This window comes from Pteropus medius, unplaced genomic scaffold (assembly GCF_902729225.1).
Source record: "Pteropus medius unplaced genomic scaffold, Ma_sr-lr_union100, whole genome shotgun sequence".
NCBI lineage: Eukaryota > Metazoa > Chordata > Mammalia > Chiroptera > Pteropodidae > Pteropus > Pteropus medius.
In genome coordinates, this window is record NW_024349800.1 from 38,848,009 (window position 1) to 38,862,940 (window position 14,932).

A 14,932-nucleotide genomic window follows, 5' to 3' on the forward strand; every position below is an offset into this window, starting at 1 on the left:
GTTTTTGACATGGCTTAAATACACTGAGACTCTGAACCCCAAACCAAGTACCACAGAACAGCATCTCCCAAACCAGTACTCTGAGGAAACCTGCTTTGAAGACTGTAACTAGCAGTTTATCCACACACAGGTCTTCCCTAAAGAATCATTTGGAGCCTTTAATCTGTCAAAGCATACTGAGAAACTCCAAAAGGGAACCTGGTATATTTCATGGGACCACAGTTTGCACAAAGCTACTATTACAACTCTGAAGGCAGCTTAGCTGACCCCATGACACAGGACCCCATGAAAGCATATCAAAGGAAAGCCAATACCCAAATTGAGTGTGCAGGTGCAAGGTAAGGATGGGCATCTACTCATTCAGAGGCTACATTATCTGCCCTCCGCGAAGTACTGACCTCATGTACCTTGAGAAAGCAGCTCAGCACCTCCCGCCACGGTGCCAGCAGAGTTACCTGCACTTCACTGAAAACAGGGCTTAAAAGGGAAAATAGAGTCCTGTTGGAAAAAACTTACCATAGCAGCTTTCGCAGGCTCTCCCTAAGAGGGGATTCTGTGGCTGGAATGTGGTCCCCACGGCTCCATTCACAGCACCAGGTTTGCCATTGCTGGTGGATATTTGGTTAGGATTTGGTTTGCTGCTTTCAATGAAATGTAAAGTGAGGTATAAAAATGGCTTGTACAACAAGGCAAAAGGCTCTACATTGCATTACTGACTTATCTTAACCACACATAAATAAATGTCTGAATATCTGGTGAAGAAATAAACTGGCACAAATGAACCCAAACCATTCATCTTTACAAAACAAGGACATGTAAAAACGAATCTCTTATGCCTGACACTCACAAAATAAATACAGCCATCTCTGTTCTCCACCCAAATACAATTCCCTTAAGACACTCTCTGATGCATTTGAAAGATACAAGTTATTAAGTTTTATCAGATATCACAAATCGTCCTGAGAAAATAAAATACTTTTTTGGATCAAGTAAATTAAGTTAAAGACATTGTGTTGTGGTCTGAGAAAACCACTGTCCTGTTCTTGCTGACTCTACAGGTTGGCACTCAAGGGGACTGTTCAAAAGCCACATGTTCAACACAGATACTGAATGTCAACAGGGCATATCTCTAGAGGTAACTTAGCATTTCAGGAGATTATGACTGCTCATGATAATGTCTGTTACATGTTTGAAGTTTGAGAAAGATTACAAAGCATTTGAAATTAGAAAAACCAATAAATGCATTTTGAAGTTTTTGTTTTCAAGAAAAATTTTAAGAAGGAAGAAAAAGGTGACATCTATCAGAACTGTACGTGTAAATTTCCCGGAGGCCCTAATTCCTCAGAAATATGTAGCCCAGATTATCTTCGTACTTAGTGTACCAAGACACTTACTGTAGCAAACATGGCTAACTTTTCCCATCTAGAGGAGGCTAACTGCCCTGCTTATATGCCATGCCCAAGAATACTGCACAGGTACACATAGTATGTCCTCAATAATCTAAAAATTCACTTAATATATATGTGTTCAGTATCTAGTAAACAGAAGTGCCTGACTCAAGGAGCTTCCATGTCTCTTTGCTAGACAGAAAATAAGCAAAATAAATTAGCCAATTATTAGTGAGAAATAAATGCTGAATGACTAAACACAGGCGATACTCTAACTTCCCATGGTTACTGAAGTAATGAGAGGTCACAACTGTCAAGACATGGGAGTTTCAACACAGAGTGGGCTCAGGAGTTTCTTCTTTGCTATTTCTCATTCCTACAGTTCCATTTATCAGCAAAAACCTAGCATGTAAACTTGGCCTGATAGTAAATTAAGATTTCTTTCTGGTATTGTTACTCTCACTCTTAGGTGACACCTCGCCACCACCACAGAAGAAATCATTTAACCTCTGAGTGCACCAAGGTCCCTATTCTACAAACAGAGCTATTTATATTTCTAACTTGTACCAGTAATGTATTCTGAAGACAAACTGGTTTTAAAAACACATTTTAAGCCAGAATATATTTCTCTTCATTTTAAAAGGTACAGAATGAAAAGCAGTGATTTAGAATGCCTAAGATTTCCAAAAGACACAATAATATTTCTGATTTTTAAAAACCTACATGTACATAGAAATGCTGGCCTTTGAAGTGAAGTAACTGATATAATGTCAGAATGATGGCCCCAAAAATGAAAATTTCTGACATTTAACCCAGAATTAAATACATGTGTTGAAAAAGAGCTAATGCAAATTTACATAGTTGAGCTGCCTGAAAAAAAGAATAAGAGTAAACACAACTTCAGTTGTTCAAGTGAATCTACAATGTTGTTTGACTGAATAAACTGACCTTAATATTGTAATAATTACAAAATGAAAACAAGTGTGCAAAGACTGAATATAAACTTGCGAATCACTTAAAATGTTTTGCAAAACCAAATACCTACAAATTAATTCTCAAGGGAAAAATGACTGTCAATGTGACCATCTGAATAAACTTTTACTGTAAGACAAACATATAAAAAAGTTTTTAAACCCACATTATATGAAACACCTTTCTTTTATCTAACACCCAAAAACCTTTCCCCCCTGCTCATTTGTGCTCTAGATTCCACTCCTCCTGCCCTCTTGAGAACTTCGTACACTTGATTCTCTTTTCTGGACCCTCCTCATTACTATGTAAACATTATTTCTCCTATTTGAAAAACTCTCCCATTTCCTTATCACGACCTACCCCTCAAAACCAAGAACTCTCTCAACTGCTCTTTCCAGCTAGTCTTCTTTAGGCTGCAAATCTTCACTCTCTGCAGCTCCTTGGCTCATATGCGGTCCTTACCACTATACTAACGATGACCTCCACGCTGCTAAATTCCTGGGCTATTTTTCACCAGCATCTGACACTGTTTTAATCTCTTTCCCTCCTCGAAACACATCCTTTCTTAGCTTTGATGATAATGTACTCACCTCGCTCTCCTTTTATAGCTATCATACTCTATCTGATATAGGATTTCCTCAAGCTTGGTCCAAGGTACGTATTTCTTACTGCTCCTCCAAACACAATATTATATGTTGTTGAAGTTCAGATTTGTATAGCTAGCCCAGAACTTTCCCCTAAGTTTACAACCAATATATCCAAAGTATATTCAACACTTCTTTGTGGACCGAAAACTCAAAATAACCTAACCTGGTTCACTGACACAGGTGCTTAGCTCGGTGAATTGCATGGCAATCTACCTGGTTGTGCTAGCCAGAAACCTGGGACTCAACTTTGACATCTGACCTCCACTCCTCCATACAAGTCATACAAGTCAATCAATCACCTCCAAGTAGTGTACTATTTCCAGGGCCACAACTCTAGGTCAACTAAATATCATCTTTCCTCTCCAACAACTTCATAACTGGTCTCCTTACACCCACCCTTACTCTCCTTCCCCAAAACATCTCCAAAATATAGCCAGTGATCTTAAAGTACAAATTTGATCATGACACTTCCTTATTTTAAATCCATTTCCACTCTTCATCAGATAGATACATTCCTGGTCCTTGCCTACCATACCAGCCACATAAAATCTATTCTCCATCTTAATACTTGTCACACCGAGTAACATGCTGTTTGGCATCTGTCTCCTCCACCTTAGAATGTAGCCTGTCTTCTTAACCTTTCTACTTCCAGTACTGCTAGGCTCAAAAGAATGACACTATGAAATAATTCTTAATCTATTATTTGTTTTTAAATATTCTATTTCAGATTTAACTGGGAAATGCTTCAAAGGACTCAGATTCTCATCCAGCTCAATAATGCAGCTCATATATTCTATTTATGTAAATGATTTATACAACTTTTTTTTTAAAAAGTATGATTAGAAACCATCTTGAGCTCCAAAAATCATTTACCTAGATCAGGCTTTTGGCATAATAAATATTTTAAGCTTTGTGGATATTATAATTCTGGTGCAACTACTGAACTTTGCAATTGTAGCACAATAGCAGACATAGACAACACATAAATAAATGAATATGGTGAAATATGCTTTTACATTTTTTAAATGTACTTTTCCTTTGATGTGACAGTATTGCAAAGTACAAGAAAGTTGGTATGCTTGCTTTTGAAAATCTGAGACACAAGAATCACAATAGTGTTTTCTTTGGAGAGATGTTCTTTTATAAATTAGTCAAATAAATATATAATTTTCAAAAATATTAGAAACGACTTTGTAGAAAGGGCTTTATAGCTCTAAATAAAAATTACTGACCCTGTAAATTACATGTTATTTGCCTCAGAATGAAAGATTAATAAGAAATATTGTAATTAATTATCTATGAGGGCTCCTATATATAAAAATGTCTTAACATACTAAAATTCAGTAAACAAAGGCTAAGTATAAAACAACTATACTGAGTTCAAAGAATGAGAAAAATCTTGGAGTACATATAACTTTGTAATAAATTTCATTTTAATCCCCAAAGAACATAGGATAGCACTAGATATATGGTGCACGATAAACTAAATTTTCCTGAACAAATGAACAATCTAACTCTAAAGACCTCAAAAAAAATTGGAATTCATTTTAAAACACAGCAAATGAAAAGAAACAGGCATTCGTTTTGATGTGACAATGATTTCTAAATCGAAAGGATAACCAATCACAGAATGCTAGACTGAAACAAGCAAAACCTATTCATTGTTTAACATTTACAAAGTATGATTCTAATTACTTTCCCTAACTCTTCCCTCAAGCAAACAATGTAAAATCATCAACCAAATAAACAACATATCTCAAAAGGGCAAAGCGCACTATCCAAACAATCCATTCTATAACGTAGAAATTTCATAAGCTGCTAGCTTTCTGAAACATCTGCCTTGAGTAAGTTTCATAGGTTAGTTTCCTGCCACTCTCTCTGAAGCTATTACAGAAGTAAAGTACATGGCATTCTTCCTCTAGTCCTTTTGTTAGTCTACTTGGGGTTTCTCCCACCAGCCATTTTTCTCTCTAAAAATATTACTGTAGAGGTATAATGGGAAGCAAGTCTCATGCTTTGTAGTAGAAGAAAACAAGATACATAAAGAAATTCAAATTTTGCTGAAAATGACCAAAATGATATCTTTTGTTTTGAAAGAATACCATGACGAATATTTTAAAAGATTTCCATTACTTACTAAGTTGGGATATACACTTGTTTCAGTTTACTCTCAGCTTCTGCTGCTTTTAGACGTTTCTAATTTAAAAGATAGATAAAATAGTTTATATACAGTGCCTAATAATTATTAACATTTCATTGTTTTTAAAAATTCACTAAAAACGAAATTCAAAAATTGCCATTTAAAAATGTGCATATTTTTAAACTGCAGAAATTTCTAAGACAACTCACTAGATTCTAAGGTATAAAACTCTAAGTACTGATAACATATTATACATAGATTTAAAAAAATAAAGCAATGAACAACCCCATTCCCCATGTAAGTGAATAAAAAGGACTTGTAAGTAACCATTTTCACTTTTACTTTCTACCTTATTTCTTTTTTGCTTTTCTGGGAGGAAAAAAAAAAATCACACATAATCTTTGCTTTTACAAAAATATCCAGAGATGATTAGTTTTTAAAGTTCATGCAAAAGAAAGAGATAGCAACTATTCTAAGTAAATTAAATAAGAATTTACCCTCAAATGTTGGGAGATATGCAGTAAACTTTAAAGCTTGGCTGAACTCACATCAGATTTTAGGAACCAATTAGGAGCCAAATGCAGGGAAAGGAATGGGAAAAAGATTATGTAATCAAATCCTGAGACTGATCAATACAATAATGAATGCACATAGGGAAGGAAAATAACATATGGTAGCTATCCAAAAAGAAGACAAAGCAAAATATAAGGCAATCTTTCGTCTTCCTAATGAGAAGAAAACAAAAGCATTTAGGGGGACAACTTTAAACTTTTAAGGACGGAGTTGAAATTTCTGAAAATAATTATATCCAAACACTTTTCAACCATCCTTGATGCCATCATGTCCACCCCATCTTTAGGGACTCTTTTTGCTCTGAATAACACGGGTTTTCAGAGCACATAGTCTACCTAAGTTCTCCCTAAGTTGTTTCAAATAAGCACTTTTTGAATTATATATGTCATTGACACTAGAAATATTTCAACAAGCTATTCATGATCTCAACTTACTGTGGTAATTTTTAAAGTGATCCTTTAAAATGTATTTTTATAGCACCCAATACTTGCCACTGTTTAATCACAGACTTAGGAAAAATAATGTCTGTGTTAAATATATTTGCCCTTCTTTACTACTGGTTCTGACATGTGACTAGAAGGATACAAAAAGAGGTATTAATTGAAGTCATTTCAGGAATATGTGCCTTTCCTCTAAAGTAATATTATTTAAAATAAGTAACTTAGAGAGTTACATTGCTTTGAAACATTTGGGATGAAATCAAACAAAACAAAACAAAACAAAAAAAACAAAGAGACTCCCTTCTTTTAGAAATAATTTTGGAGAAAAATTTATGTACAGTACCAAAGCATCAAACCAGTTAAGACTACTACAGTTACATTCCAAGATTTAGAGGATATATCCACACAAGTGTCATATAAGGAGATTTCAAAAGATATTTTAAAATATCTCAAATTGTATGGTTGATGACATTCGTCTAAATTTTTGATACTTGATAAAAATAACTTGTTTATAAGGTTTGTGTTAACATCACATCTTAAGTCTTTCCCATCAACTATACTCACAGAAAGACGAAGCACCAGGCACCTGTAAGGAAAATACTGCCTCTCTAGTGGTATCTTTCCCTGGTGTCTTTCCAAAATAGTTAAAATAAATTCCGAAGTCAAAAAAAGTTAAGACTAAAATCTCAAAATATTATCATAAGGATATGAAATCATGTAGTTTAAAATAGTCTAGAAAAGATAAAGCAAACAAAACATTTAAAATTAAGTATATTGCTAAGAAATAATAAAATACAAACAGAAAGTTCACTTTAATGCAATCGTATAGGTAGAAATATAAAAAATCACCTGCTGCACGTATCTGTCAGTAGTTTTCCACATGTAATAATATTCAATGATGCTAGTCAATGATTTCCAAGGAAGCTGAAAAAATATTTAACATGATAATGAAAGCAAGTCAGTCAGAGACTCTAATACAACACACTCCATTTCTCATTTCCCATTTTGTTAAAAATTACAAACCTTATGACTGATACTATTTCATGACTTACTCAAAAAAGCTGTTCTTGGACTATAGGTGCAGTTGAAGTACAATTTTTAGAAATGATATTTCAATAGATTTAGCCAGTTACTTTAACTTCCAAAACAGATGCCAGCTACAACTTGGTGTCAGTTGGTCTCTGGCATAATATTTCTCATCCTTTTAAAAACTGTTCTATTTTGACCTATTTTTTTTTCCTCTGTTTTGGAAATAACCTAAATCTCTGAAAAAGAACATAGCCGAGTGTGGTTTTTATTAGAAAAAATAGAAAGCTTGCCTTTGCTATTTTCCATTATTCAAAAATGGACAAATGAGCTCCGACTCATGAGACCCACAACCAAAGAATATATTCAATATGTCCCTCTGTAAAGGGAGATCTGCTGGTTTTCAAGATGCAAATCGAGGCAGATCAAACCTTCAAAAAAAATGACTGATCACATTTACGATTTTTAGCTGTTGTGGCAGATTTTACAGATAGGTGACTCAGCACTCTTTCTCTCTGGCTCCCATCTAGCTGATCCTAATGCACCATCGAGTTTAGAGAGTTAAAATCATGCTTCCCAGACCACACATTACAGCTTGTGACATACGTGTAAAACATCTATGCCACCCTTATCATCTTCACATTTAACTCACCTATATGATATGAAGAAAAAACAGATAGAGTTTAGGGAAGGGAACTTATTTTAAGCTTAACTGAGTGGCAACTCCAACAACAGTTACAAATGTGGTCTCCTTACAGGACCAGATCAGTGCGTCACTGGCATTTGCACTGCAACTAAAGCAAACAGTTTTCTCCAATCCAACAAGCAGGCTAATGGAGTTGAAAAGGTCCGAGGGATGGTTTAAGAACCTTACGGCAAGACCTCACAGGACAGTCACTGGCATAGTCCCCTATAGTTTTAAGCAAGCAAAAACCTCTTCATCTCCTAACTATACTTTTGAGAACTAACCCCCTAGCATGCAATTACCTGGAAGCCTGATAAAAGGAAACCAAGGGACCATATAACCTGAGCATCATCATGATCCATACTTCATCTAAACCATAAAGTCCTAATCAGGCGTGCTCAGCACCACCACATCCTTATCAAAAAGAAGAGTAGGTCGTGAATGCCGAAGTAACATGCCCCAGTATGCCTACTCCTGATGCAGTATCATTTCTCCCTCAGCCCTCACTTCCCTATGACAGGTCAATTTGGGAGGGAAAAAACCTGAATGTAGCAGATGGCGTGCGTGATATACTGGCATCAACCAGAATTACATTGCTACAGCATTTCAGTCCTGAGCAAGAGCAGCTCTAAAGCACAGTGAAGAAGGGAGATCCTTTTGGAGGGTGGAACATTAAACATCTGGTTTTCTACTTTGAGGTGAAGGAGAGATGACAAGAAGCACTAAATCCATACCCGTTCATGGACAGTAGTTATTTACTTGTCACAATGATTAGTGACTTGAAAGGAATCATTTTAGAGGGTTGGTAACCATGAGGTTTAGAAAAGAGGCTTATGGGACAGAGAACAAGATGGGCCCAATTCTTACTCACAGGCGCCCTGCGCAGAGAAGATGCTCATTAGTATCCGGTGAATAAGGTTATTGCCTCTATGGCTATCAGTCAATCAGCCTCTTTTCCTAACTACACCAATGATTGTTGCTCAAAGGATATATAAACAAAGAGGACAGAGAGGCCAGGAGACAGAGGTTACACATGGGTCCCACTACATGGCTATCCTCTCACCAAATCTTATCTGATTACTCCAGGTGTCCAATCTGCAAGAAACAGAGTACACTGGGCCTCCAACATGGCACCGTTCCTAGTAACACGTCAGTTACATTAAGACTTTCAGCATCCTTGGAATAACAGCTATCTTCTCACTGAACAGACACCTATTCTAAATATGACTTGCTTTTTCTGCCTATAGTGTATTGCCTAGCAATATCACCCACAGACTTATGAAAGACTTATTCCCACAGACCACTGCTGCTAACCCAGGGCTCAGAACCCTCAGGAAAGAAGGTTTGGGTCACCCTACTAGATTAAGAACTCTGGCATCAAAGGTACTAAAATGAGAGAATTGTGGGGGAATTAGATTTTGAATGCCAACGAAGGCCTCAAGATGAGTTTCAGAAAAGGAGATAGGAAGACTAAGGAAACCATCCATATTTCCTTCCTTGCTTGGTATAATTATTTTCCTTCTGCACCCCAATTCCCTTTCAATTCATATAAGGTCTGTTGTTGGTAGTTTTATCTTTATAATTTAATGCAGAAGCTATAAGCTATAAAGACGAGGTTGTGGCTAAAACCAAAGGATGAATACACATCAACCAGAGAAGAATGCTGTAATATTAAATTTGGGGCTCCCCATTTGAAGAAATAGTACCACAGTTTCTATTAATTCAGAAATAATTACTATTGTTTAAAGTCGATGTATAGAAAAGAAGCATGTACAGATAGCAAGGACAGATGTTAAATAGCCAGAGAAGTAGGTAGTGGCAGATACTATCCATCCATTTCCAACTCAATTCTAGCTTCCTTCCTTGAACCTCTCAACTTAACTGTTTCCAAATACCTTAGACTTATGGGCCAGGCTAGCCAAGCAGACAAACCTGAGCAAAACTTATGGGCCAGGCTAGCCAAGCAGACAAAAATGACACTGAGATATGGAAGTGAGCAATAAGAGATGAGACCGCATGCAGGGAGACTGGATAGTTTGGCAAGAACAATGACTGAGGTACCATGCTCTTCTGGGCCATCTGTGTTGACCTTTCTGCCGTCGATGCTTGACATCATGGATGCTAAGCAGCAGAAGGCATGGTTGCTTCCACTGTTACTGGACGAGTAGCATCCAAACCTAGTTCTCTAGTCTTCCTAGAGATTCTATGAGAAACTAATATCCTATATTCCTTTCTACTTATATTAGATATAGTGAATTCTGTACATAGTAACTAAGAACTCTAATATAACCTATACATTTATTCTTTATTCTAAACAAGATGAGGTTGAGTTTCTCTCACCCATAATCAAAAACACTCTAGCTAATACAAAAATTGTTAAGAAGTGAAGTATTCGAAAAACAGCCCCTAGAGATGTGGCATTTATTGACTAAGGTGAAGCAGAAATCAAGCAAGACTGGTGGTAGAGGCAGCAGACACTGTAATGGGGTCTCTGCTAGCACGTTGCCATTGTGAGGTTAGATATTGCTCTTGGCTTTACACGTCCTGGCCATGAAGCATCTAAACTTGGATCCCTGGAAACTCCCAAAAGTTCTGTTAGCTTTCTAACACCCTGTAATAAACCTCTTTCTCCTTAAACCAGCTCACTCAAATGGGATTCTGTTGTCTCTTTTCCAACTTCCTTCTAGATCACTTTCCTATAATCAAAGGCTAGAAATCCAAACGTTATATTTTCAAGACTCTCTTATGATTTATTTCTTCCAGTCAGATATATGTACATAAGACCTAAATTCAGAAGTGAATTAAGCAGGATTAAGAGAGGATGGTGCGCAAGGCATCAATCTGCTGCAGCTGAACAAGGAAACATAAAATTGTTCTAAAGTCAAAAGCGTGGCTACAGGTGTCCTCATCCAAAGATCATGGTTAAAGCAGTGTAATCCTGGAGTAGAAGTTAGGCCAGAAGCTTCCCCGTTTCCCTAAGAGGCAGAGGAATGAGGCGAGCGCTTGTGGGCCATTTCTGTGGAGTTGTTCTTAAGTCTAGCCTGGGGGCCTACTTCTCTAACCCTATCAATGATTTTAATCACCCAATTTCCAAAATTATATCCCATTCTGTTCAAAATAGCTCCTATAATTTTGTTATCTGCAACTGAAACCATGATGCTACAACTTCTAGGAAATAACCTTTGCTAAAAAGAGTTTCTATGGCGATGGACTAAATTACATGAAGAAGAAAGGCTTTGCTATTTTGCACTTTGAACTTTTCAGGTTACTTTACGTATTTCAGGTTCTGCTTCTATTTAAGATGTAGAAATCCACAAGAGAATGTCATTCTGTCTAAAAAGGAGGAAAAAAATCAGATAATCTATAAAACCCTAACAATTCTTGAGTCTATCCAAGAGCTAAGGTTATGAGACTATCAACTGAATTCCAAAGTCACTCTGAGGAGAGACAGGACTCACGAACTATTTTTACTTTGCAAAGGACAAAAGAGACAGGTAACCAATAAAAATGAAGGTAAAAAGAAAAAATTAAAAATTTACCAAATAACTAAGGTCAAAGTGGGACAACTGTTAACATCTATGGAGGCTCTAGACACAAGAGAAATCCACACACATTTGCCACAGATCTCATCGTAAAGAACTGGGCCAGAGCAGAAAACCTGAAAAAGCCCCCAATGGTGGTGATAAAAATTTGAATCTACACAAAGAAATGAAGAGGGGCAGAAATAGTAAAAAATTTTAAATAAATACAATAATGATAAGTAAGCAAAAATTTATATAAATATGTTTACTTACATTTATATAAAAATAAATCTCTTTAAGAGATCATTGATTGTCTAAAGTAAAAATTAGTAATCATATACTGTATAAGTGGTATTTAATTTTAAGGGAGACCATGGTGCATTAAAGATACATACTGTAAACCACTAAACAAATAAAAGTTTAATTAGTAAGCTACTAGTAGATAAAATGGGAATCATAAAAATCAAAAAAGAGGAAAGAACAAAAAACAATGGGGCAAATGGAAAATTAATGCGAAGATGATAGATTTAAACTGATAATTACATTACTGATAATTATATTAAAGGGAAGTGGTCAACACCATAACTGAAAGGTAGTTTGTCAGACTGCTTATTTTTAAGAATCCAACTGTATTCTGTCCACAAAAAGCCCACTCTGGACATATATAAGATAAAAGTAAAAGGATGGAAACAAGATATATCATGTAAACAATAAAATAAAGCTGGAATAATTATATTAATAGGAGATAAAGTAAATTTCATCCAAAAAAATATTAGCATTAATAAACAGGCATGGTATAAAGATAAAAGGGTCAACATATCACAAGAACACAACAATCCTAAATGAATATGTATCTAATAAGAGAGTTTCAACATAAAGTAAAAACCTAATTACAAATGAAAGGAATAGAAAAATCCACAATTATAGCTAGAGACTTTTCATACTGCTCTCTCAATAATAGAACAGTGGACGGAAAATCATTAAGGCCTCAGAAGACTTAAACAACACTATCAATAAACTTGACCTAAATAGCATTTATAGAACATTCTACCCAACAGAAAAATTTCTGTTCTTTCCAAGAGGACATGGAACATGCACTGTAATAGACCACATATTAGGTCTAAATCAATCAAATCTCAAAAACACAAAATTTGTGTTTTTTTATAGAGTATGTTTTCTGATCACAAAAGAATTAAATTAGAATTTAGTAACAGAAAACCTATGGGGAAAAAAAACCCACCAAATATGTGAAACTTACTTCTAAATAATCCATGGATCAAAAGTCAACCAACCAATCAAACATTAAAAGAGAAATCAAGAAGGAAATTGAAAAATACTTTGAAGGAATAAAATGGAAACACCTTATCAAATTTAGTATGATGAAGCTAAATAAAGTAGTGTTCGCAGGGAACCCAGACACCCCTTTCTCGGGTGCTCGGCAGCAAGAACTGGGAGAAAGCAAGAGATCTACGAAAACCCCCACTGGTGGTGATGTAGGTGTGCAAAATGGTGATCAGCTAGCTGCCACTGGGGGCCAGGCAAGAAAACCCCTGGCTTCCCAGATCCTTCTTTCATACAAAGCAAAAGCTATCTACCACTGGAGAGAGGCAGAAGTTTGCTCTCATCCAAGAACCCCTACCAATAAAAGGCAACAAACACAAGGCAGAGACTGGCTGCCACAAGGGAGCTTCAGGAAGAACAGAAATGCAGTGGAGACTCTGTCACTGAGACTCATGTACACAACACCTGCCTAAGACTGGGGCTAAAACAGGACAACTGAGAAACCCTCTATGTCTTCACCATGAACCCTGTAGGCAGTAACAAGCAACATCATGCTACCATTGGGAGAAGGGCAACAACATGAAAAGAGGCTGAGTAGTATAGGGCCTGCTGAGGTTGGGGCAGGAACACAGAAAAAACTCTTGGCATTCCATGCCCCACATTAAGCACAGGTAAGAATCTGAAGTCTGTGGATGTTCAAAACACTTCCTAGTCACTACTTCAGTGAGGGATCTGCCCCTCAAAACAGTACAAGATGGCCAAACATACAACATACGACACCTGAGACAAGACAGATGAGACTAGCAGCAGTTTATTAGTGACATGTGCTCATAGGCCAGGGGAAGAGGATGCCATGTAGGGACACACGGGGGCTGCACTTGGGAACAGTGAGCCAGAAGGGCTTGTGGAAGTGAAGCTTTGTGTAACAAGAGGGGTAAGTGTGCCCTGGTTCCTAAAGAAGGTTCCCATGGGAGGATGTGATTGGCTTGTTTGAATAATCCTTCAGGTTGGCCGGGAAGTGAAACCTGTTAGGTTGCAGACTACTGGGTAAGGTGTTAGGGGAACTAGTCAGATGGGGATCCCTTCTTGTTGGGTGAAGGCATATCTGGCAAGAACAGGGGAATTTACAATTAAGCTATGAGGTTCAAAAATGTCAAGACAGTACATGAAATTGTAGGCCTTCCAAGACAGTGGTGCACTGATGGGAACTGGTCCAATTACTGACGAGACAGACTCAATCACCCACAACAATGACCTAAGAAGAGAAGCGGCATGCTCATTTCAGAATATAAATACTAGTGAACTCAGTCTCTGTTGCTGTTTATACAAGATGTTTCCCATCCAATCAAAACTATAACATTTTTTTAAAAAGCATGAAAATAACTGTCCCATTTTTAAGAAATAAATCAAGCAACAGACACACCCCAATACAGCCTCAAATACTGGAAATATCAGACAGGAACTTTAAAGTAACTGATAAAAATATTAAAGGATCTAAGAAAAGGTGGATAACACACATGAATGGGGAATTTAAACAGAGATAAAAAGCATAAAAAATATAAATGCTAGAAAAAATATGCTATCATATTTGAAAATTCCTTTAACAAGTTTATCAATATACTAAACACAGCAGAAAAGAATCGGAAGAAAAGACACACCCAGGCACAATGTAGTAATTAAACTGCTAAAAACCAGAGTAAAGAGAAAATCTTGAACACAAAGAAAAGGAAACATTTATATACCTAGGAAATTCTCATCAGAAACTACACAGGCATCTTTAGAGTATTAAAAGATACTCTAAAAAGAAAAAAAAAGGGGAATTCTAGAAAGAATGAAAAATTTTTTAAAGAAAACACTAAAAAGTTTTTCAAGCAAAGCTGAAATCATTAGCTTAACATGTATGACCAATAAATAATTGCATTGCAAGTAATGTTTCAAATAAATGATCTAAGCTTCAATCTTAAAAAGACACTAGGAAGTACAGCATAAGGAATATAGTCAATAATATTGTAATAACTATGTATGATGTCAAGGGGCACTAGACTTATCGGGGGGGAATAACTTTGTAAGTTACATAAATGTCTAACCACTGTGCTGTACACATGAAACTAATATTGAATGTCAACTGTAATTGAAAAATAAAAAAAGAAACAGAAAAAAATGTTAGGAAAAGACAAAGTATATTAGCCTAAAGCAAGCTGAAGAAAATAATAAACATAAAAGCAGAAATTAATGAAACAGATGACAGAAAAGTCAATC

The 14,932-nt window shown here is 36.2% G+C and overlaps 1 protein-coding gene across 6 annotated transcripts in view; it reads right to left on the reverse strand.

Annotated features, from left to right (window-relative positions):
- The window catches only part of MTA3 (metastasis associated 1 family member 3), a 136,515-nt gene that overhangs the window by 24,841 nt on the left and 96,742 nt on the right, over nucleotides 1-14,932 (reverse strand). For 4 of the 6 annotated variants that reach the window (XR_005658265.1, XM_039887292.1, XM_039887294.1 and 1 more), the window contains exons 10-12: nucleotides 7,010-7,084; nucleotides 5,145-5,203; nucleotides 517-641 (exon numbers count right to left, since the gene is read on the reverse strand). Coding sequence is in view for 5 of the 6 variants with exons in the window: in XM_039887292.1 (XP_039743226.1) it covers nucleotides 517-641; nucleotides 5,145-5,203; nucleotides 7,010-7,084 (259 nt within the window). In the remaining variant the exon portion in view is untranslated. The remainder of the gene's footprint in view (nucleotides 1-516; nucleotides 642-5,144; nucleotides 5,204-7,009; nucleotides 7,085-14,932) is intronic. The other 2 variants (XM_039887293.1, XM_039887296.1) reach the window with 1 other exon arrangement.